This window comes from Eumetopias jubatus, unplaced genomic scaffold, assembly GCF_037043125.1.
Source record: "Eumetopias jubatus isolate StellerSeaLion01/CBP00866 unplaced genomic scaffold, mEumJub1_p1.0 scaffold_10, whole genome shotgun sequence".
In the NCBI taxonomy this organism is placed as follows: Eukaryota; Metazoa; Chordata; class Mammalia; order Carnivora; family Otariidae; genus Eumetopias; species Eumetopias jubatus.
The window spans coordinates 126,386,018-126,412,228 of record NW_028274816.1 but is presented as its reverse complement, the minus strand read 5'-3'; the positions used below and the strand labels follow the sequence as shown (position 1 = coordinate 126,412,228).

The 26,211-nt window shown below is 37.7% G+C and overlaps 1 protein-coding gene and 1 pseudogene across 2 annotated transcripts in view; one reads left to right on the top strand and one right to left on the bottom strand.

Moving 5' to 3' along the window:
* Window positions 1-736: 736 nt before the first annotated feature.
* GOSR1 (golgi SNAP receptor complex member 1) overlaps window positions 737-26,211 on the bottom strand; it is a 64,118-nt gene continuing 38,643 nt past the window's right edge. For both annotated transcript variants that reach the window (XM_028109187.2, XM_028109188.2), the window contains exons 7-9: window positions 16,589-16,618; window positions 7,701-7,783; window positions 737-4,727 (exon numbers count right to left, since the gene is read on the bottom strand). In XM_028109187.2, the coding sequence (XP_027964988.1) occupies window positions 4,603-4,727; window positions 7,701-7,783; window positions 16,589-16,618 (238 nt within the window). In that variant the 3' untranslated portion in view covers window positions 737-4,602. The remainder of the gene's footprint in view (window positions 4,728-7,700; window positions 7,784-16,588; window positions 16,619-26,211) is intronic.
* Window positions 13,088-13,778, top strand: LOC114213850 (serine/threonine-protein kinase VRK2 pseudogene; annotated as a pseudogene).

Genomic DNA, 26,211 nt, shown 5'->3' with positions numbered 1-26,211 from the left:
TACAGGGCTGGGCAAGGTTTGTAGCCAAAAGGTTAGGATCTCAAGAAAGAAGGGGGTACTTTGGAAACCAGGTGAATGGATGAGAGGGAAAAACTGGGGTGGCCAAAACAGTAAGAACAGTCTGGTCAGATAAAAACGCCAGAGATGGGGGTGGGGAGTCACTGCTAACGGGGACAGTGCTACAGTGCTGCTTTTTGGGATGGTGGAAATGTTTTGAAGTTAGTGGTGCTGGTTACACAACTAATATTAACTAAAACCCTTCAGTACACTTTAAAAGGGTGGATTTCATAGTACATGCATTTTATTTCAATTATACTGTTATTTTAAAAAAGGATGCAGAAAACATGAATAAGGACATGTTGGAGAGGTAATGGAACATGAGGGATTTTCAAATTCTCTGGTGGGGTAGAGAATCAAGTTCTGGTCCGTAGTATAAAAAGTATAAAAAGGGAGGGTAAAAACCCATTTCTTTTGCTAAATCCTACAATTTTACATTCCACCATACCTTCTGAAGTTTCATTTTGAGAAGAGATTCTCCTTCATTTCTTGGGTTATCAGTGGAATATTCATATGATGTTTTCGAACAATAGGTGATGGGCAGCTTTTCAGTACCTGTAGTGTGTCGCCCTGGGTTTTAGGACATCATGAGAAGTACTTTTAGATACCAAAGATTTCATAATTACTATTGCAAACTGCCTCGAAGGTACCGTTTCAAAATAAACAACAGGCACAACCATTTAGATTTCTAATTTATTATTAAATTACATAACAAAGCTTCTTCTATACAGTCAGAAAATGCATTTAGATGAGAACAAAAATTAAGTACAAATACAATAAATCTGGTTCCAAGAAGCGATTTTAAAAGCAAAAAAAAATAAGAAAGTGCATTTGGAATAGATTTTTAAAAATCTGTATTGGCATTTTTCATGAGGAAACATCTTTCATCATGGTAAAGTGTGACTGGAATTGATTTCCCTCCTTCTCTAAGAGCTAATAGGATGGGAACAGATGCAAATACTCTCATACTAAAGTGAGACGTTAGGTACAAAGAAAATGAGAAAGATCCCCTCAAGACATGGCTCAGCTTTGTCTCAGCTTTTTATCCAATAAACATCCTTCAGAGTCACTTAGTCCTTCCTTATTTTCTTTTCCCAGAGAAGCTTAAGGATATGCAGGTTTATAAAAGAATGACAAGCTTGGTTTATAAAGACCATGATGAAAAGCCCTGCATCTGAGTAGAGACCAGGCTAAACAACCTCTGACCCAAAAGGAGAATGGAGCGCAGTCATTTTACTTTTCTGAGTGGAATCCATTTGTGCACTAGTTACCTTTGCCACAGACTTTGGTATCATCCTAGACATGGCCATTTATCCTCCACAGCAGGTTAGAGAACTGGGTCAATTTCTAAGAAATCATATCTGGCTAATGATCAAACATGAGGTATTAGAAAACCAGAAAGGTTAGTCCAGTTCTTTAAAGTCCTTTTCATCAGGTTGAGATTATTAACAGTGAAATAGGAAATCAATGGTGGGAATGCAAGTCCAAGGTGCCTCAGTTCCATAGAAGCCAAAAGTCATGACATCAAAAGGCTCAATAAGTACATTTTCCTAGTCAGATGTATTTAGCATCCAGTAGGAAAGAATTAAAGTAAATATTATTTGGTTTCAGGTATAAAAAGTGCCCGCGTGATGTCTCCTCTCTTCACTTGTCTTAATTCTTAGAATTTTACTTCCATGCCTGATCTGCAGTAGGGAAAAAGGAATTCTCTATACAAGTGAATTTTGGTACAAAGGAGGGAGGAATAGTGAAGAAGGAAAGCCCTTTTCTAACACTAGAAAAATAAAGGGTGAGCAATGCAGGTTACAGGAAATCCTTCAGCATCCTTAAAAACACTAAGAAGAACATAGAGAGAGCCAGGACAGATCAACTGAAGAACTTGGGAGATCTGGGTTTGAACTTAGTCAATTAAACATTTTTAACTAAAGTTATCAGCACACATTAAAACAAAATCTCAGAAGTATATTTTTGGGAATTTTGTCCTTTGTGTTGCCACGGTCTCTCATACTTCTTAGTGAAAACGATAGTTCTGAATAGTTACTAAAATGATCCCAAAGGAAAGATCCATTATTATATAAGACAATGGCCGAGGGAGAATAATTTCCCCTAAGAGGCAACTTCCTTCTGACCTCCCAGCTCTAACAAGCAACTTACAGTTGGCCCCTGAGCCTAGCAGCAGGTCTGTAAGGGCAGAAGGAAAGGGGAGGAAACCAGGATGGTTAAAAAAAAAAAAAAAAAAAAGTTAAATGGCACGAAACAAAGAGTTCAAATCAGCTATCATGGGATTCAAATCCTCTTCTTGTAAATGGCATACTTCTATTTCCTTATTCCAGGGCCTGTGTCTGTGAATGAAGGAACCGTAAGAGGTGAGGAGCTCTCTCCTAGCCATCTACATTTGCCCTGGGTCACCTCACCATGGGTTACAGCCCCGGGTGGTTAGCCAGACAGACCTACCTGACACCCACATCTACACCAAGCTTTTTCAACTTCCTTGGAAGAACTAGTTTCTTTCCATAAAGAAAATAACCAACATAATTCTATTACTTCATTCGAGCATAACCCTAACTGAAAGGCTCATCACCCATCAAAAGTATGTGTTTGCTTAGTGCAGCAAGCTAAATTAGCTCAGGTCCTTGGTTTACTCTCACACAATCAGCTTTAATGAATGTACCAAATAATCAGACCAGTAAAAAACACTGGTAGTATAATTAAATAAATAACTTTATTTATGATACTTCAGATTTTATAAATGCCAACCATATAGCAACGAAAGTCCCATAAATTCTAGCTGAGGCACAACCACCAATCAAGGCCCTTTGAAAAATCAAAGATAATAATAAAGTGTCAGGGGAGAGAAGTTCTGTTCTCCCAACAGAGAATTTAACAAATGAACTCTGATCCTTTAAGGGTCACGTTGGGAAAACTTACTTTCTTTTAAGGGCATCCCCAATCAAGTAACTGATCAATCAACCCATATTTAGAAAAATAAACCCCATAGTTTAAAAAAAAAAAAAACGTATCAAATGCCTTTCATACACAGGACATAATAAAACTTCGACACCAGAAGGAAAAACCTCTGTTTCTGTACCAGACCAGGGGTTAGCATAGCCATCAGCCTGTGTATTAAGTTCATCTGAATGTCATCACCCACACACTGTAATGCAGTTAAGAACCATATGCTAATAGCCTTTTATTCCCTGTGCCACAGTAGGAAGCCAATACCGTAAGTACCAGAGTCAATTCCAATGGTGAAGAGCAACCTTCTTTCTTGGTGAGGAGTGTAGATGTTGAAGTCTTCAAGCTATTTGTGGTAGTTCAGTTAGACAAGTCATACATTTACAGAAACGGAGAAATGGTTAAACCTGAAAGGAATTCTGGTGGGTGGTTTAAAATTTTGTCACTGTCCAGATGATAGAAGACAGGTGCAGAGGGCGATTCTGTCACAAGCACCTTCAACAGTAAAACCATTCTCTGGATGTTTGGAGAAAACAGATTTGGAGTAAATAGGTTTTCATAAAACTCAGAATTCCTAATACATCAGGCAGTAGTTCTCAAACTTTTGCTCCTAGATCATGGAGCATTTATAAATGGAGTTATCTGGATGGTGACCCCGCAAATCAATGTCTTTTTACATGTGGCTTGTTGAACAGATCTCACTGAAAACTGAGCAGTCCTCTCACTCAGGGTTAATCCTGACATGATGAGGAACTGGTGGGGGCAATGACAGACACTGGCTATTAGTTACTTTTATAATGGTAGAACCGAAATTCCATTTACTTGTAGTAGGAAATATTAATCCAATGGAAGAAGTAAACAAAAAATCAAAACAATGACTGACAAAAAAAAAAGCCTGTTATTCTTGATGCTTTTCCAGTAATACAGTCAACCCTAGTGTGCATACAATTTACAAAAAGAAAAAAAAAGCTTTTTTGCAGTGTTTGTCTTCTGTTTCAGACAACCTCAACTGTGTTGAAGTTGACCTGTTGGCATCTCAAAGAATCTGTGAAAAATGTAATTTTCCTTGAATACCAAAACAGGGACGCAGAGTAGAAATTTATAGCACAGCTTATCAAGAAATGACTTGTGATTTCTCATCATGAGTGTAAAATAAAAGGACAAGAACTATTTTTATTCACAACCCAACCTGGGGGCTAAAAGGAAAGCAGTCTTTGGATACAGAGAAACCTGGTTTTCTGAGGAGTCCAGCTATAAGACCTGGCTTGTCATCAGCCTTCACCACTATTACTGAAGCACAGAAACTCTGTTTCTGATTGGTTTACTTACCTCCTGGGAGGACAAAAGTAACTGAAAACTTTTTTTTTTTTAAACTAAAAACAGAAGGAAATGTGTGTTAGAAAAGAGAGCACAGAAAAACTGTGGCTTCAGCTCAACCTGACCACGTGACAGAGTCCAGAGCTATCAGTCATGAATTAATCCTGCTGGTCAGGCTAATCATCAGGACAATCAACTTCTCCTTCCTACTTTTCCTTATCCCAGATCAGGGTGTGAAAGTGGTGGCTGTCAAGAGTCCCCGGAGACATTCCATCAATGGAAAGCATACAGCAGCAACAGGATGGTACAGACACCAATAACACCGCCCAGGATGAGGGAGTCTCGCCGCTTCCTAAGATTGATCCGCTGGATCAGGCTGTTCACAGCAGGAAAACGATCTTTGGTAAATCTTTATTAAGGTCATATTTAAAGAAGCCTCTTTAGTGAAAAGTCACAGGAGTCACAAAAATAGAGATCAGTGTAGTCCAGAAACAATAAATAAGAAGAAGAAATACAGGGGAAGAAAATCACACTGAGGGAGTCTTTAAAAGACACATGCCCCAGGTGGGCTTGTCCTACTAAACAAGGACCCAAACAAATCGAGGAATTATTACCAGGCTTCAGGTCAGGCTGGGAGCCGGTATGTGAACAGAGGAACAATGCAGGGCAGGAAGGCATAGGTACAGCCAACTACCACTGCTACCGCCACCCTATTCCCCCCCCCCAACTCCCTCCTTTGCTCCCCCTCCCCCACCTCTCCATCTCTCTTTAAACCCCTTCTCTCAGGAGAGTAGGAAGTTTTGCCAGAAGAGTTTTGAAGTAACTGATCCTCTCCTCACAGGGTGATAGCCCCCTTAGAATCAGACAACTGGTGGGAACCAACTCTAGGGTCTGAATAAATCAACTGATTTGGTGAATTATTTAAATTTTAAATTTTAAAAAAATTTAAATTTTTTAATTTACTTGGCAGTAGTAGGGAGGATATGGTAGGAAAGTGGGTTACACTATTCTAGCTGTCCTACTTGGGAAACATAAAAAAAGGAAATTTCCAATTTTAGAGGTTTAAACACAGTCACAACTATATTTTACTTAGTATTTCAAAGTATCTTCATACTCTGGTTTGTATGTTGTAGACCAGAGCAAATGCCTGCGCATCCTATATTGTTTTGCATGTCCACAATATACCTGCAGGTGCATCCTCTTTAACAGAGAGATCCTATCAAAGTCAAAAACCACCAACAAAAACCACCTACAATACTGGACAGCTGAATAATACCTCCACCCTGTGAATCCTGACTGCATTTTCCTGTAATTAAACTACTCAGCAGGGACTATATTCGTGCACTTATATATTTTACATATTATATGATTAGGACCATGTCTTCTACTAATCTTGAATTTCCCTGTCTACCCAGAATGGAGCTCCACATACTGTAAGCATTAATGTGCTTTTTGAAATAACGAAAAAAAAATTTGCAGACATAAATTTTAAAATATACAAGAACAGGAAGCATGAAATAATAGGCAAAAACTTTTACAAGGTATGGGGAGCCCGGGTGGCTCAGTTGTTAAGCGTCTGCCTTCAGCTCAGGTCATGATCCCAGGGTCCTGGGACTGAGCCCCAGGTCGGGCTCCCTGCTCAGCGGGAAGCCTGCTTCTCCCTCTCCCACTCCCGCCTGCTTGTGTTCCCTCTCTCGCTGTCTCTGTCAAATAAATAAATAAAATCTTAAAAATTTTTTTTACAAGGTACGAATCTCAAATAGAGCAAATGCTTAATCTTTTTTTGCTTAGTAGAAGGATCAACAATCCCCTTAGAGTACGCAAACTTCTGGCATTAGGAAACCCTGTCTCTAATGGGCACATTTCTGTCCAGGTTACCTTTAGGGAGCCCCTCTTTCTCCTATAGTAACCTAGTTCAGTCCATGTAATAGTGTGGGCTGACCTTGTCCTCTGCCATCAGGTGTATGTACAAACTCAGGATTGGCTAGGAAGAATATTTATAGTGACTCTAGCTGGGGAAACTACAGTCCTCTTGAGACTTTTATCACAGCTATTAGAAAAGACCCCCCTTTCCATGGGGATTTCTGAACTAATAGAAGGTGACTCGTATAGCCATCTCTGTCACCATGAGAAGAAAATCTGAGAATGAGGCCAACCACGGGAAAGATAAGAGATGGAGTAGGTAGGGGGAAAAGAGAGAGGAAAAGGCAGATTAATAATAAAATCTGACAATAAAATCTGAGCTCCTGAATCGAGCCATGCCTTAAGCCAAATTCTACCCAAGAATTTGGTAAATATAAACAAATTAATTCCCTCCTTTCCCCCCTTAAGTCAGTCTGAATTGGGTTTCTGTTACTACCTCTCTATGGAGTCCTGACCAATACCCATTTTACTTGATTTTTTTGAACACACATTCTTCTGGAAGTATTATAATTTGATGATACAATGTATACAGCAGTACTCTATAAACTGTATAGCCCTATATAAAATACAAATGATTGTGGATGTGTGGTTTTATACTTAGGGTAGTAAAACAGGAACAAAATTCACAAAAAACTGGAAAATACCAACACACTTCAGGATACTCCTTAGGCAAGTAAGTATCAAACTAAAAGAGACCTTAAATTATCTTGGATCAGAAGGTACTCAACTTTTGAAAATTATAGATCCTTCCTCCCTTAGTAATTGGGAAAGAAAACTTTTTTTCTCCAAAAGGCTTGACTTGTCAGAGAGTAAACAAAATGTTTCAGAGTAGCAGGCTTACCAGTTTCTCCACTGGGTTTCATGGAAATATTAGTAATTCTAATTCAAATCAGGAAACTCAAGAATTAAAAAGGTAGAGGTCACAATAAACTATCCTAGCATTCAGCTTGTGCATGAAGAGTCACATGAAAATATTCTCTTGGCAGTTACAACTCATCTACATGTATGGCTGTCTCCTTCCTTCTCCTTCTAAGCACCTGCCACTGACTTAATTCTCCAAACTGGAGAAAGAAAAAGCATGTCACTTACCATGTTGAGGTAAGAACAATATATACTGTGGCGTTCTAACATGGATTCAAGAGCTTTTAAAATGTAAAATGATTTTCTGAGTAATTTGAAAATTCACATTTATAATTTTTTTCTGAATCTACTAATATCAGACTTCTGGTGTACAATCTTTTACAAATGGCACTAAACAGTATCAACTTTTATAAAGTAGGAATTCAAGGCATATCCATATTATGTAATTATTAATGGCCTCAACTGCTGATGATGGCAACCTGACCAAAAAAAACCAAAAAAAACCCAAAAAAAAAACCCCAACAAACCAAGCATTAGACACCTCCCCCCTGCCAAACACTAGAGACTTCAAATTTTCAAAAGGATACTGGCCAAAGTATTCATTTTGCTCTGAATCGACTTCAACATTCCTCTCTGGGAAGTCATATTTTCTTTTGTTGCCATAGCAATGCTGAAGGGGGAAAAGAGAACATAATTAATTACATTGGTATTTAAAATTACCCTGCATGGATCCACCATACTCTTAAAAAGCGAAAACTAAGATAAGCGACATCATCTTGAAAAGCATGGGCAGAAAAGAAAAATCATTTCCCAAGTCACCTTCACACTGTTCTTTTCCCAAATGACCACTCCAGCCCCGCTGCTATCCTCTGATGTCTTTTTGGACAAGGCAGTAGGCCATTTCCTGTGATTTTTCCCAGTCAGTTAAGCGTCTGCCTTCGGCTCAGGTCATGATCCCAGGATCCTGGGACTGAGTCCTGCTTCTCCCTCTCCCTCTGTACTCTCTCACTCTCTCTGAAATAAATAAAATCTTTAAAAAAAAAATGGTTTTGAAAGGGGCCAGCTACTAAAATATCCTTAATTAGGAACTGTTGAGAGGAAAGTAGGAAATTATGATCATAAAAATAGAACCAAAAGTGTAACACATCACAAAATATTCATATATAACCAGTCCTTAATTTATGAAAAGATTATGTTCCAGAATTCTACTTGGGAACCAACTAGGCAGATTTTATTTTTTTAATTATTTATTTGTTTATTTGACAGAGAGAGAGAGAAAGACAGTGTGAGAGGGAATATAAGCAGGGGGAGTGGGAGAGGGAGCGGGAGAAGCAGGCTTCTTGCAGGGAGCCCAACATGGGGCTCAATACAGGACCCTGGGATCATGACCTGAGCCAAAGGCACCGGAGAGAGCACAAGCAGGGGGAGCGGGAAGCAGAGAGAGAGGCAGAGGGAGAAGCAGGTTCCCAGTGGGGCAGGGAGCCCGATGCGGGGTTGGATCCCTGGACCCCAGGATCATGACCTGAGCTGAAGGCAGACGCTTAACCAACTTGAGCCACCCAGGCGCCCCAACTAGGCAGATTTTAGGAGACACATTCAACATTTTGCTGGGTTTCCAAGCCAGTTGACAAAGGTTACACATTCACTAAATGACTGAGAGAGATGGGGGAAGGTCCCTTCTCTTACTAAGAGAATAGTCTCTTCCACGTGACTACTCTGATGTACTGTTTAAAAGAATCTCAGTTAATATTTTTTGCTATCACTGCCAGGATTAACTTTCAACAGCCTTACCTCCCTGGACATTAGAAACCTAGAGGGCAGGGTCGGTATCCATTTTGATATGTAACACACAGGGGAGTGCTACAGATACTGATGTTATAAAAACAGCTGGAAACAGAATGTTCTTGAATAATTCTGAAAATATATGAAACATTAAAAAAAAATAGCAACAGAGATGAAGAGATTCTGGGAAGATGATGATCAGAGCACATATTCCTGACCTCACCTCTGGTCTAATTTCCTCCACGGAGGAACACAAGAACAAGACAGATATGAAGGGGAGAGGTCCATCTGAGATCCCAAGTTCTTTTGAAATCTCCAGGGAAGAAAGCCAGGTAGGCTATACCCTCTCAAGCAAGGGAAGAACCAAGGAACTGATGGCGGGGAAGACTAGACTTTCCTTCAAGCCTGGGGAAAAGACCTAGATTTCACCGCATAGTGAGGAGCCCAGAGAGTGGAAGAGATGGACCTGCATGCATGGGAGCTGCAGTGATGGATGGAGCTGCTCCCAGTACCTGCAGCTGATAAAGGGCTGCTACGCACAACCCGAGGAACCTATAAGCTGAGAGCTGACAGTCCACCAGCTGGTGTGAACGCCAAGCCCTGAAGAAGAAAAACTCTGCTGGGCCATCCACTACCACCTGATATGCCTCTGCTTAGGGGTCTCTAATAGCCTGACCTATCTGGGAGCTGACTAAAAGTACTTTTGAACAGGCAACACCAGGTATCCTATTGGAGGAAAATGCTAGAGGGAGTACCCTAAGCAAATGGCAAATCAAATTGAAATTTCAAGATTTGAGAAGGAGGCGAAGAAGAAACAAAAATGTGTGAGGAGACAGATAAAAGGATATATATTAGAACATTGTTTGATATAGTAAAAGACAAACACACAAAAACACCCCCCCTCCCATGGAAACAACTTTAGAATGGTTTAACAGATTATGCTATAACCATACATTGAAATAATATTTGGTTATTAAAAAGAATAAGATGGCATTATTTCTATTAACCTGGAGGGATGGTTATGATATAATGAATGATTAAAGCAACCCACAGAATGTGTAAAGTATGAATCCTTTTTCATTTAAAGCAATAAAACATCTTTGTATTTGTATGACAGTGAGAGCATATTAGAAAGACATTAACAACTGTCAGTTAATACATGTTACTCAGGGGATAGGAATGGAGGGACACTACCAGGAGATGAACTTTATATACATTTTACTTTTAAACTGTTCCAATAAGAACATTGTACTTTTCTGAAACATACATATCTAATAAAGAAAACTGAAAAGAAAATTGCAGGAATTCCACTTGAGTGACTAAGAAATGTGAATAACATTATCAGCACCAAATCTGCTGTAGTTATTCACCTTAGTACCACTACGAGTCAAGCAATGATTTATAAAAGTTTTTCTCAGATCCTAGAAAAGATCAAGAATTGAGGGGATCAGGTATCTCTGAAAGTAAAACTGTGGAATACGGCTAGAGATGGAAATTCTTAGAAATTTGTACAAGGAACTGCCAGACCCCTATATTACCCTCCCTGAACCATGAAGTCAGGTGACTGCCCCCAGTTCAATAGAAGATCTAACCTAGAAGAGACCTCAGAGATACTGACACTTTGAAGCTCCCAACGAAACAGCCAGGCCCCCTTCTGATCATCCATTGTGAGGCCTACCACTTGGCAAGTGTCCCACCACCCATGGACACAGAATGAGCTTCCAAGTACTGGATTTTGGAGCCTTACCCTTAAATATGAACAAAGAGGGGTGCCTGGGTGGCTAGTTGGTTAAGCGTCTGCCTTCAGCTCAGGTCATGATCCCAGGATCCTGGGATCAAGCCCCACGTCAGGCTCTCTGCTCAGCGGGAGCCCGTTTCTCCCTCTCCCTGCTGCTCCCCCTGCTTGTACTCTCTCTCTCTCTGTCAAATAAATAAATAAAATCTTAAAAAAAAAAATATGAAGAAAGAACCAAGAATCACTACAAATTTGAGAAGAGCCTCTAACGAAAGACAGAGATCCAAACAAACCAACCAGCAAACAGAAAACTGAATCTGGGGACACAGAGGCAATAACAGAAGCTCAAGAAACTCTAAAATTAAATTATATTTAATGTCTTCAGGGAAAGAAAAGAAGGCATCACATCCATGAAACATATAAACATATAAATACATGTAAATATGCATGTGTATATGTGCGTGTAAGAGTGTACCCACCCCTTAGAAAAGAGCTGGTGTAAATTTAAAAAAAGAACGGAAATTAAAACATAATACAAGTGTCGAAAGGACAAATTGAGTAAACCCCTCAGAAAGTAGAAAAAAAGGTAAATGGAAAATGGAGAAAAGGTAAGACAGGAAAAACAGAAGGTCCAACCTATTTATTACCTTTTAAAATTAAAAACAAAAACCAGAAAACAAAACAGTGAAAAAGGAGGTGGGAAAATGATAGTTTAAGAAAATTTCCCAGAACTGAAGATGAGTTTCCACCCATTGGGCCCGTTGGGCATTCCACCCAACGCCCAGTGCAATGAACTGGAAAAGATGCATGCTAAGCTCACTATGGGGAGGTTAAAAAACATCCAAAACATGGGGAAATAAGGATAACCCTAAAAGCTTCCAGAAGAAAAAAGCTCATCATATACTAAGGACCAGATATCTTAATTGGCACTGGACTTAAAAAACAATACTGAAGGGGCACCCAGGTGGCTCAGTCCGTTAAGCGTCTGCCTTCGGCTCAGGTCATGATCCCGGGGTTCTGGGATGGAGCCCTGTGTCGGGCTCCCTGCTCAGTGGGGAGCCTGCTTCTCCCTTTCCTTCTGTCTGCAACTCCCCCTGCTTGTGCTCTTTCTCTGTCAAATAAATAAATAAAATCTTTAAAAAAAGTACTGAAAATCACACCTTCACAAATTTCAAAATTACTTCTAACCTAGAACTCTAACTTAGCTAAACAATGAATCGAGAATAGATGTGAAAAGTTCAAAATTGTACCTCCTGTTCTTTCTCAGGAAACTACTAAAGAACGTGACCCAGCATAATGGGGGAATAAACTAAGAATATGGAAGACACTAAATTCAAGAAACAGGAGATCCAATGAAGGAGGTTATTTGAAGGCAACAGGAAAGGGCCCCCAGGACCAGGGCCGGGGAGCAGGCCTGGAGAACAACCAGGTGAGAGTAAACAGAAGCAAGTCGGCAGTGTTAATTTTACACTGAATTTTAGATCCAAAAACCAGAAAGAACACAAGAAGAGTCCAAACTAACAACATCCTTTGCATCATTCATTCTTACTCATAATTATGTCTGTGATAGAATACGATACATTTAAAATGTGCTTGTTTTAACATAAATTTATAATGTACTTTAAAATGGGTATTATGGTCTTGTATAAAGTAACACAATTTCACTTAAAGAGAGGCTGAGCTTCTGAAGGCAATCTTTGAATCATATATGCCTCTGTTTTTTACACTGGGACTATCACCATCTCCCATGCACTTTGACTCAGAAGTAGATAAAGAAAATTAAAAAATAATTTCCACAAAGCACTTTGTATTCCTTAGAGAATGGATATTATCATCATACATTATGTTATTATCTTGTTGAATATGCATGACTGCCAGTACCACACACAGTATATCTAGACATACTTTCTCATCTCATTGCATCATTTAGAGTCACTGAGTGAAATCTAGGTTGTTATTTCAAGGGTCAAATACTCAGAGGCAAAACAGAAGCTCCAAATAATATATAATGCTTTTAAAATGATAAATCATTGATGTGCTTACTGGAATTTTCTTACCTGCTCTGTAAACTAAACTCAGACATTTATTTTTTCAACAACAGACAATACTAGTTATACATTTAAAGCTTAAGAATAAATATTAAAAATATTAGTTCTTTTCAATTAATTGATGCCAGAGTCTATATTCAGTTGTGCACATATTCTTAAAATCCCCAAAAGGAAAAAGTAAATTGTTACATACAGAATATGCAAAAATATTATCTGACACTTAAATTTTATATTATCTATAAGTAATCATAACTAGCTTAAGAGTCAATAAAATTTCAGGTTGGGGGAAACCCAGGGCCGGGCCAGCCCTCTCTCCTTCCCGGTCCTGGGCGTCGGGTGGAGCGGCACTTCTGCGCCCCGCACTCCGCCTGCCCCACCGCGCCACGGGAGGAGCTGCCATTGCGAAGTGATGCCACCAAGAAATGAGAAATACAAACTTTCTGTTCCACTTCCAGAAGGCAAGGTTCTGGATGATATGGAAGGAAAGCAATGGATGCTGGGCAAAATGACTGGCTCTGGAGGATTTGGACTGATATATTTAGCTTTTCCCGCAAATAAACCAGATAAAGATGCAAGACATGTAGTAAAAGTGGAATATCAAGAAAATGGCCCTTTATTTTCAGAACTTAAGAATTCCTCTGTTTTATGGATCCAGTATTACTGAATTCAAGGGAGGAAGTTACAGATTTATGGTAATGGAAAAGCTAGGAATAGATTTACAGAAGATCTCAGACCAGAATGGTACTTTTAAAAAGTCAACTGTCCTGCAGCTAGGTATCCGAATGTTCGATGTACTGGAATATACACATGAAAATGAATATGTTCATGGTGATATAAAAGCAGCAAATCTACTGTTAGGTTACAGAAATCCTGATCGGGTTTATCTTGCAGATTACGGACTTTGCTACAGATATTGTCCCAATGGGAACCACAAAGAGTATCAGGAAAATCCTAGAAAAGGCCATAATAGGACAATATAGTTTACCAGCGTGGATGCCCACAAGGGAGTAGATTTGGTAAAGGTGCACATAGGGAGATTTATTCCTGTTTTTCACCAGGCCCTTATCAGAGTTTTAGAAGATACCATCTCTCAACAATAAGGAAATCTTTTCTGAAACTACAAAGTGTTAACTTGTGGAAATCTCTCCTAGTCGCCTTTCATATATCTTACTTATTTAAACTCACTTTGATGGTATTGCAAACACATTTGCAGGTAAATTACATACATAGTCCTTTTACTGGATATTGATTGTACTGCATTCCAAGGCAGACTTAATTCAACAATTCCCTAACTAGTTAAAGTCATAACCTATGTCTTGTATTCATTTACCATTAATTAAACCTTAGCTGTTTATTACACTGCAGTCCAAAACCAACAGCCAACCCAGAAAGCCATGGAAAAGGAAGTAGGAGGTCAATACTGAAAATATATGGTGCAGAGTCCCACTAATGGTTGCTTTGTTCACAATCAATATGGTCAATGCAACTGTACTTTCTTAGTTGCTCTGTCAGCAAGACAAAAAGTAAATTCTAATGTTATGCTAGTAAAAAAAAAAAATGGTGATTATTGAAAAAGTTTGCCTTTCAAAATTATATTCCTTGTAACTTTATTTATAAAAGTATTTTCAAATATGCTAAACCATATAAATAATTTAAAAACAGCTTTGAAAGGACCCCATGTCACTAAAAGGCAATTAGACATTTGCACTTGTTAATGGCTGTTGAACTGTTACCCTAAACTGATACCTTCTGGCAAGTTGTAGTTGGTGCAAACAACCATGTATTATTGCCTTTTCTATTAAAAGGACCACTGACCATGTAAAAGAAAAAAAAAGAGTCAATAAAATTTCACCTTGATACCTACCAGATTTTGAAATAAAGGGAAATAGTAAAATAAAAAAACCTTATAATTACATTTTTTTGTTTAACTAGCAAAATAGCAGTAGCAGTGATTCAATGGTTCTCAAATGTTCTTATACTCGAAGTATTCCAAATTTTTATACTCATAATTACCAGCCCTTAAGTAGGCCAGCTTTGAGTTGAAAAGCTTAATTAAGGCAGCCTGGTCCAAAGAAGATCAGGTAGAAACAGGAGGAAATAAAAGGAAGAAAAAAAGGAAAAGGATAATAGGGAAACTTTAAGTAAAAAATCCTTGGCAAGGGGCGCCCGGGTGGCTCAGTCGTTGGGCGTCTGCCTTCGGCTCAGGTCATGATCCCAGGGTCCTGGGATCGAGCCCCGCGTCGGGCTCCCTGCTCAGCGGGAAGCCTGCTTCTCCCTCTCCCACTGCCCCTGCTTGTGTTCCCTCTCTTGCTGTGTCTCTCCGTCAAATAAATAAATAAAATCTTAAAAAAAAAATCCTTGGCAAATGTGATTTCATTTTATGTGCTGATGAAAGGGAAGGAGTCACAAGGAAAATATTTCAGTTGACAATTAGGCAATGGTGCAAAAACTTTGTTCAGATGGACAACCCAGTACATGTGATTTAAACAAAATCTCCAGATATGATAACTGTATATTATTGTAAGAGATTATACTTTATTAAATAATGATAGAAACATTATAACCTACTGAATAAAATCCATGAGTCCATATCAATATAAATACATATTTAAAATATGAATGATGAAATATTTAGTGGTAGAGAGGCATCATGTCTGCAATTTATTTTTAAGTAGTTCAGAAAAAAAAAGTGAAAAAGCAAATGTGGCAAAATGTTAAGGTGGGGAATCTAAGTAAAGGGTATATGGGAATTCTTTGTACTATTGGAATTATTCTGAAATCTGAAATATCAAAATAAAAAGTTTTTAAAAAGTCTGCATTAATAATACAGCTACTACTTACAGATTACCTACCTATCAGCCAGGCACTGTATTAGGCATTTTACCTCATACTATCTTTAATCTTCACAATAATCTTTTAGGGTAGGTATTATCATCAATCCCTGTTTTTAAACACATAACAAATGAAGGCCCGGAGTAACTTATCCAAGACCAGAGATCTGGTAAGTGGCACAAACCAAATCACACTCCAAAGCCTGTACTCTTTCTATAAGGTGGTAAATATAATAGTCATTTAGATAGAGCTCTGATTCTAGAATTATAGATTCAGATTTGAGGATTTGAGGATTTGAATCCTCAACACAATGTATCAGTCATGTGATCACAGGCAAATTACTTACCTTAATTTCTTTTTTGTTTTGAATACTGTTTATTTCACGGGTTATTGAAGAAATTAAATAAAATAAAGCATGTAAAGCACTTGAGCACAATACCACAGCCTCAGGTAAAGGTACATATGTTTGTTGATGTTTCCATGTATTTTATTATACCTTTCCTGAAAAATGCTTTAGACACTGCTGAATTCTAAACTGTAGAGATCAGATCTAGTTCATTTACTTTTTTACTGTCATAAGATAGTATCTAAAAATTCACCAAACCTAGAGAATTAAGCAGTTCAAACCAACAAATAAATGTCCCTTACCTTAAACAATAAACTACTTCAGTGTTATTACAGACAATACTAAATCTTACTGCAGAAGATTTTCTGCAGCTGCTGTGACAGAAACCAAATCTACATAAATGGTATAAATAAGACACTTACCAAATCACACATCTAAGATGGTTTTCCATTAAAAAGTGAGAATGAAAAAACTGAAGCTGAAAGTACTGAGTATGAATTAATCAGAAAAATTCACCTTGGTAAATCAGCTTAATTCTAGAAACAAATATTTTGGGCTTCAAATGTCTCTGATAAGAGAAGGATGCAGTAAAAATACATCACAATCTAGTGAAATTCCCATCTTTAAGAATGATAAATTAACTTTAACTCTAGTTACAGGGTTAACCTAATCTGTTCATTTATGTTGCAAGCAAACAAAAAACACACTAAAGTAAAACAAAATTTTTCCTACCTTATTGTCTCTTCTATCAGACGATCGGAGCTGCAAATAAAATGGAAATTAAAATTCTGAAATATTAAGGCACATTTAAAACTTGTACTTAATTTTTCTAATTTTATTATTATTTTTTTAAAGATTTTATTTATTTGACAGAGAGAGACACAGTGAGAGAGGGAACACAAGCAGGGGGAGTGGGAGAGAGAGAAGCAGGCTTCCTGCCGAGCAGGGAGCCCAATGCGGGGCTCGATCCCAGGACCCTGGGACCATGACCTGAGCCGAAGGCAGATGCTTAATGACTGAGCCACCCAGGTGCCCCAATTTTTCTACATTTTAGAGATTAACTTCTCAGCCGCTTATATAAACAGAATACACAAGACTTTTGAAAGCATCTGGAGAATATTCTAGGCTCTCAAATAAATTTAACTCATCTACCATATATAATTTTCATCTTACTTGTATTTGTTAGCTTAAATCTATTTCTTCCACAGAGATACTTGATGATTAAAGACAGAAGTTTTAATGACAGTGTAACGAAATGAAACTTCTTTAATCTAGATAGCTCAAACTTGTCACCACCATCTATTCAAAACTTAAGAATCACAACCAACTGATAAGGAAATATAGTTCTGATGCCTATAAGTAGTAATTATTTACACCTTAAAGTTCCTTCCATCTTTGGGAAACATTTTTTTGTTTTGTTTTAGAAACGAAACCAAACTTCAGCCTACAAACTTTACAATTCAAGAATGTGAATAAAGACACTAAATGCACCTTTGATCTGTAAAATGTTTGCTTTATGCATCACACGCTGGAAAGAAAGAAGTCTATTTTAGGGAAGAACTCACAGGTATCAACATTGGTAAAGGTGCTGCTGTAGAGCAGCAAGCAGGAGAGCTCCTAGATATCTGCATCCCTTTGGCACAGTGCAAGGTATACAGCAGGTTCTCAAATGAATACTTGCATATTTTTTTCTAACTACTTCTTTCCAAAAGAATTTCTAAGTTCGCTGTATCAACTAATAATTGGAGTTTCATAATAAAGTAGTGGACCAGGAAATCTAAGTTATGCAGGAATTAGGGGACAAAGATGAACTTTAAAAAATGTCATAAATACCTTATATAAGCCCTGTGATTAGAATTTCAAAAATAACTTGGGGAGCCTGGGTGGCTCAGCCAGTTAAGCATCTGATTCTTGGTTTTGGCTCAGGTCATGATCTCAGGGACATGAGATGGAGCCCCGAGTTGGGCTCTGTGCTGGACATGGAGCCTGCTTAAGATTCTCTCTCTCCCTCTTCCTCTGCTCCTTCTCACCCCTCTCCCCCTCTTAAAAAAATTTTTTTTTTCAAAAATTACAAAGATAGTGGAGGAATTAAGAGCCAGACTATGTGGCTTTTGAATGCTGTCTCTACTACTTACTAGCTATCTGACATTAGGTAAATTACTTTATGGCTAAATTTTCTCACCTGTAAAATGGGAATGACAGACAAGCAAAAAAAAAAAAAAAAAAAGCCCTATCTGTTATGAGGATTAGAGAAGTTTATATATAATAGTGACTAGAACAGAACCTGGTACACGGTAAACACCAAGTATTTTTTGCTATTATTACAGTAGTTTCTCAGTAACTATGGACTAATTCTAAGCATAAAGTTGATATAAATTTCCATATAAACTCACTGCTCTGGTGAATTCTATTGATAAGTATGCATTTATTTTGGTAACGGATGTGTATGGAAGTGCCCTGGAAGAGAACTGCGTCAGACAGGGGCTGCAAAGATAAGGTACTAACTTCTACAGACCTTACTATGGAGACAGACAATACATGCTGACAGGTGTCTTCGTAAGGTCGTCATAAACTCACAAAAGAGGGAGTGGTTAACTAGAATTGGGTTAATATCTCCTTGTTCAACACAATTGTTTGATTGACTGTCCTCATTAGAGCCTTTTAGTGTATTGAAGGGCAAAAAAAAAAGACATTTTAGGATGCAGGAATCTCAGCAAACCATTTTTTATTTTATTTTATTTATCTGAGAGAGAGAGCAAGAGAGCATGCACTCAGTAGGGGGAGTGGCAGGCAGAGGAAGAGGGGGAAGCAGACTCCCCGCTGAGCAGGGAGACCGACATGGGACTCAATCCCAGGACCCTGGGATCATGACCCAAGCTGAAGGCAGCTGCTTAACCGACTGAGCCACCCAGGCGTCCCCAAACCATTTTTTTAAAAAGATTTTATTTATTTATTTGAGAGAGAGAGAGAGAGAGATGGTATGAGAGTGAGTGCACAAGCAGGGGGAGGGGCAGAGGGAGAGGGAGAAGCAAGCTCCCTGCTAGTCTCCCCTTATCCATGAGGGATACGTTTCAAGACTCCCAGAGAATGCCTCAAACCATGGAGAGCAGTGAACCCTATGTGTACTGTTTTTTCCCTATACATACATACCTATGATAAAGTTTAATTTATAAATTCTGCACAGAGAGTAAAATAACTAAGAATAAAATAGAAAAATTGTAACAATATACTATAATAATAGTAATGTGAATGTCATCTTTCATTCACAAATATCTTACTGTACTGTACTCACCCTTCTTTTTGTGATAATATGAGGTGATAAATGCGTATGTGATGAGATGAAGTGAGGGGAATGAACAGAAGCATTAGGCTACTACTGACCTTCTGACAATATGTCAGAAGGAACGTCACCTGCCTCCGGACCACAGATGACCAGAGGTAACTGAAACCATGAAAAGTGAAACCATAGATAAGAGGGGACTACTGTATAGGCCAATATTCCTGATGAACACAGATGTAAAAATCCTCAACAAAATGTCAGCAAACCAAATTTAATACATTAAAAAAGGGTCATACACTGTGATTAAGTGGGATTTATTCCAGAGATGCAAAGATGGTTCAACATCTACAGTCAGTCAATGGGATACAACACACTAACAAAATGAGAGATAAAAGTCACGATCATCTCAACAGATGCAGAAAAAGCATCTGACAAAATTCAACATCCATTTATGATAAAAACTCTCAACAAAGCAGGTACAGAGGAAATGTATCTCAACATAAGGCCCATATAGGACAAGCCCATGACTAATATTATCTACGATGAAAAGCTAAAAGCCAAGATCACAAACAAGGATGCCTACTCTTGCCACTTTTATTCAATACAGAAGTCCTAACCAGAGCAATTAGGCAAGAAAAAGAAATAAAAAGCATCCAAATTGGAATGAAAGAAGCAACTGTCACTATGTGCAGGTGACATATTACGTACAGCCATGTATTTATATATAGAGAAAACCCTAAAGACTCAATCAAAAAACTGTTAGAATAGGGCGCCTGGGTGGCTCAGTTGGTTAAGCGACTGCCTTCGGCTCAGGTCATGATCCTGGAGTCCCAGGATCGAGTCCCGCATCGGGCTCCCTGTTCGGCAGGGAGTCTGCTTCTCCCTCTGACCCTATCCCCTCTGATGTGCTCTCTCTCTCTCATTCTCTCTCTCTCAAATAAATAAAATCTTTAAAAAAAAAACTGTTAGAATAAATGAATTCGGTAAAGTTGCAGAACACAAAACCCATGACTCAAAAATCTGTTGTTTCTATACACTAATAATGAACTATCAGAAAGAGAAATTAAGAAAATCCCATTTACAACTGCACAAAAGGAACAAAATACCTAGGAATATATTTAACCAAGGAGGTGAAAGGCTTATATATTGGAAACAAGACATTAATAAAAGACACTGAAGGAGACATAAATAAATGGGAAGATATTCCATGCTCATGGACTGGAAGAATTAATATTGTTAAAATGTCCATACCACCGAGAGCAATATGTAGATTCAATGCAATTCCTATCACAATTCCAATGGTATTTTTTTTTTTACAGAAATGAAACAAATAATCCTAAGATTTGTAAGGAATCATAAAAGACCATGAATAGCCACAACAATCTTGAGAAAGAAAAACTAAGCTGGAGGCATCGTGCTCCCTGATTTCAAACTATGTACTACAAAGTTATAGTAATTAAAATAGTATGGTACTAGCATAAAAACAGATCTAGATCAATAGAACAGAACAGAAAGCCCAGAAATACACCCACACACATAAAGTCAGTTAATTTATGACAAAGGAGCTGAGAATACACAATGGGGAAAGGACAGTTTCTTCAATAAATGGTGCTGGGGAAATTGGACAGCCACATGCAAAAGAATGAAACTGGATCACTATCATACACCCTACACAAAATTAACTCAAAATGGATTGGCGACTTGAACATAAGACCTGAAACCATAAAACTTCTAAAAGAAAATGCAGGCAGTAAGTAAGCTCCTTGACACAGATCTTGGTGATGATTTTTTTGTATCTGACACCAAAAACAACAAAAGCAAAAATTAACAACTGGAACTACATCAATCTAAAAAAAAATTTTTTTTTCCAAACTAAAAAATTTCTGCACAGCAAAGGAAACAATCAACAACATGAAAAGGCAACTTACTGAATGGGAGAAAATATCTGTGAATCATGTATCTGCTAAGAGGCATCCAACATATGTAAGGAACTCCTACAACTCAGTAGCAAAACAAAACCAAAAAACCCAATCTGAATAAAAAATGGCGTAAGACCTGAATAAATATTTTTCCAAAAAAGACATACCAATGGCCAAAAGATAGATGAAAAGATGCTCTACATCATAATCATCAGGGAAATGCAAATCAAAATCACAGTAAGATCTATCACTTCATACCTGTTATAATGGCTATTTTCAAAAAGACTAGAAATAACAAGTGTTGGAAGGATGTGGAAAAAAGGGAAACCTTGTGCACTGCTGGTGGAATGTAAACTGGTGCAGACACTATGGAAAACAGTATAGAATTTCCTTAAAAAACTAAAAATAGAACACATGATTCAGCAATTTCACTTCTAGGAACTGAAATAAAAAGCAAAAAATAGAAAGCAAAAATACTAACTCAAAAAAATATATGCATCCCCATGTTCACCGCAGCATTATTTACAAAAGCCAAGATATGGAAACAACCTAAATTCACCAACAGGTGAATGGATAAAGAAATTGTGATAGGGTGCCTGGGTGGCTCAGTTGGTTAAGCGACTGCCTTCAGCTCAAGTCATGATCCTGGAGTCCCAGGATCGAGTCCCGCATCAGGCTCCCTGCTCAGCGAGGAGCCTGCTTCTCCCTCTGGCCCTCCCCCCTCTCTCATGTGCTCTCTCTCTCTCTCATTCTCACTTTCTCAAATAAATAAATCTTTAAAAAAAAAAGAAATTGTGATATATACAATAAAATATTATTCAGTGGTAAAAAAAAATGAAATATTGCCCTTTGCAACAACATGGATGGACCATGACAGCATTATGCTAAGTGAAATAAGTCAAGACAGAGCAAGATAAATACACGATCTCTCTTATATGTGGAATGTATATATATTTTTTTCTCCCTCTCTCTGCTCCTCCCCCCACTTGTGTGCTCTTTCCCTCTCTCTCTCACTCACTCTCTCTCAAATAAATAAAATCTTAAAAAAAAAAGACAAAAATTGAATGATGACTATGAACAAGGAAAGAAGTTACCAAATCTGAGAAAGACTAAAGAAATTATAAGAGCATTCATATGTTCATTCTTTGGAGTGAAGGGTCAAAGAACTGTTGAGTCTAGAATATGGATAGTCTGTCCTCTGTAGCTATTTAAATTGCTTCCTAGAATGATAAAATTTAGAATGGAGAGACCCTCCAGTGACATGGAGGTTGCTAGATGAGAGGAAAGGGGAAGGATAGAGAGATGGAATGAACCTTAAGAGTAGAGATTTTTATTAAAGTAGAGGCAAGTCATAATCTAGAAGTAGTAAGGGAAACTAAAACTGACTGTGGAGAAAGAAGGGAAGAGAGCTATCATTTACTGAGATAGTGAGAGCCGAATTTCTGAAGTCAGACTGCTTGAATTTGAATCCCACTTCTGCTATTAACTGTGTGACCGATGATCAAGTTACTTCCCTCAGTCTCAGTTTATCTGTAAATGATGAGAATGGTATCTAGTCTTGGATATGTGTGTGTGTGTATGAATATTTATATATATATTACTCAGCCATAAAAAAGAAGGAAATCTTGCCATTTCTTTGCCAAATGTGATATCACAAAGAAAAAATGCCAAATTGGCATTTCTTGCCAAATCTTTGCAATGACATGGATGGAGGTAGATGGAGAATATTATGCTAAGTGAAATAAGTCAGTCAGAGAAAGACAAACATTGTATAATTTCATTTATATGTGTAATTTAAGAAACAAAACAGATAAGCAAAGGGGTAAAAAAAGAGGGAGAGAGGGGCCAAACCAAGAAACAGACTCTTAACTATAGAGAACAAACTGATGGTTACCAGCGGGGAGGTGGGTGGAGGGTTGGGTTAAATAGGTGATGGGGATTAAGGACTGCACTTGCTGTGATGAGCACCAGGTGTTGTATGGAACTGTTCAATCACCATATTGTACATCTGAAACTAAAGTACACAGTATGTTAACTGGAACTTAAAAACTTTAAAAAAATTATTAAAAAATCAATGTAACCCACCATATATGAACAGGCTAAAAGGCTTCTGACAAAACATAACAGCCATTCATGAGAAAAATTCTCAGAAAAATAAGAATAGAGGGATACTTCCTCAACTTGATAGGGTATTTACAAAAACTTACAGGTAGCATTATACTTAACAGTGAAAGACTGAACACTTCTCTGTAAGATCTGGCACAGGGCAAGGAACTCCATTCTCACCGGTGACTCTAATTCAACATAGTACTGGAAGTTCTAGCCATGCAATAAAGCAACAAATGGAAATAAAAGGCATACAGATTGGAAAGGAAGAAATAAAAACCAACTTTATTTGCAGATGATAAGCTTGTCTACATAGAAAATCCCAGATAACCTATATAAAAACTCCTAGAATAAGTGAGTTCAGCAAGGTTGCATTATACAATATAAACATGCAGAAATCAATTGTATTTCTATGTACTAGCAAAAAACATGTGGACACCAAACTTAAAAAGACAATGCCATTTATAACTGTTCAAAGAAGAAAAACATAGGCGTAAATCTAACAAAACCTGTATAGAACTTGTATAGGACAACTATACAACACTGATGAAGAAATCTAAGACCTAAATAAATGGAAACACACACCACATTCATGGATTGGAAAACTCAACATAGTAAAGATGTCAATTCTCCCCAAACTGATTCACAAATTTAATGCAATTCCTAGATATAGACAAGATTACTGTAAATTTTTAAGAAAGCCAAAAGAATTAAAATAGCTAAAGCAATTCTGAAAAAAGAATAAATGAATCAGTTTACCCAATTTCAGTATTTATTACATAGCTACGGTAATCAAGACTGTGGAGAAAAAAGACTGTGTGATACTGGCAGAGGGACAGACACAGAGATCAATGGAACAGAAATAGTCCCACACAAATAAGTCCAGTTAATTTTTTTCTCATTTGGATCTCATAATAACACTTGAGGTGGATATCTAAGAGCTGATTTTTGTTTTATTTTTTTTAAAGATTTTATTTATTTGAGAGAGCGAGAATGAGAGAGAGAGAGAGAGAGAGAGCACATGAGGGGGGAGGGTCAGAGGGAGAAGCAGACTCCCTGCTGAGCAGGGAGCCCAGTGTGGGACTCGATCCCGGGACTCCAGGATCATGACCTGAGCCGAAGGCAGTCGCTTAACCAACTGAGCCACCCAGGCACCCTAAGAGCTGATTTTTAAAAACTGAAGTGAAATCATGTAATATAAAATTAACCATTATAAAGTATATAATTTAGTGACATTTAGAGTACATTCACATTGTTGTGCAATCACCACCTCTATCTAGTTCTAAAACATTTTTATCGCCCTAACAGAAAACTGTACCCAGTAAACAATTCAAACTGATTTTTGACAGAAATGCAAAAGCAATTCAATGTCAGAAAAAGAGCCTTTCAACAAATCGTGTCAGGACGATTAGACATGCATAGGCAAAAAAGTGAACCTTGACCCAAGTGTCACATCTTACACAAACATTAACTCAAAATGGATCATAGATTTAAATGTAAAACATAACATCACAAAACTTTTAAGGGAACAACAACAACAAAAAAAAGTCTTTGACTTCAACACAATTAAAAGCTTTTGCTCTGGGAAAGACCCTGTTAAGAAGATGAAGAGACAAATTACAGGCTGAGAAAAAAAATATTTGCAAACCACATATCTGATGGAGGATTAGTATTTAGAAAATATAAAGAATTCTCAAAACTCCACAGTAAAAAAAAAAAAATCCCATTAGAAAATGGGCAAAAGACATGAAGAGACATTTCACTAGAGGAAAGACCACAAATAAGCACATGGAAAGATGTTCAAGATCATTAGCCATTAGGGAGATAGAAATTAAAGTCAAAATGAGAGACCTCTACACAGCTATCACAATGGCTAAAATAAGTGACATCAAATGCAGATGAGGATATGAAGAAACTAGATCATTCACACATTATTAGCAGGAATGTAAAATGTAAAATTTTAAAGTTTTTATTTAAATGTACTCTGGAAAATAGTTTTAAAACTAGGTATTTTTTAAATTTAGATTCTTGTTCTTTTTTTAAATTTTATTTTATTTAAACAGTGTAGTGATTCATCAGTTGTATATAACACCCAGTGCTCATTACATCCAGTGCCCTCCTTAATGCCCATCACCAGTTACCCCATCCCTCCACCCACCTCCCCTCCAGCAACCCTGTTTGTTCCCTATAGTTAAGAGTCTCTTATGGTTTCTCTCCCTTTCTGATTTCATCTTATTTTATTTTTCCCTCCCTTCCCCTATGATCTTCTGTTTTGTTTTTTAAATTCCACATGAGTGAAATCATACGATAATAACACAAACCCAATTCCAAGTTAAACTGAATATAAAGATACATACCTTAAGTAGTATACAATGGTGAATCAGTGTTAAAAAAAAAAAAGCAACAGAAACTACTGTGTGGACAATACATTTCTATCTAACTAAACTCAAGTGAATCTGCCTAGACAGCAATGAAAAAAATAGAAAGCTAAGCATTTCACACAAATCTTCAGAAAATCAGCCAGATATACTTCATTATTACAATTATCTGATTTCTGTAAGATTTGAAAATATAATAGCATTTCTTTTGTATCTGTTCTCGACTATAGATGTCAGAGCTAAAGTTCACTACACTAGCTAATAAATCAGCCTAACTACTAGACTTTGATCGGAAAACAAAGTCATTATGTTTTCTATTCAAAGATAATGTCCTTGAAGAAATGAGGTTGAGTGGCACCTGGGTGGCTCAGTCGTTAAGCATCAGCCTTCAGCTCAGGTCATGATCCCAGGGTCCTGGGATGGAGCCCCGCATCGGGCTCCCTGCTCGGCGGGAAGCCTGCTTCTCCCTCTCCCACTCCCCCTGCTTGTGTTCCCTCTCTCGCTGTGTCTCTGTCAAATAAATAAATAAAATCTTAAAAAAAAAAAAAAGTGAGGTTGAAATGGCCACTAAGGAACAACTATCTGGGTCATTTCATAGCAAGAAAATTCTTTGATGTTGTTTGTAGCACACAGATATAATCCTTTTTTAATGTAATGAGTATGTTCCTTAAA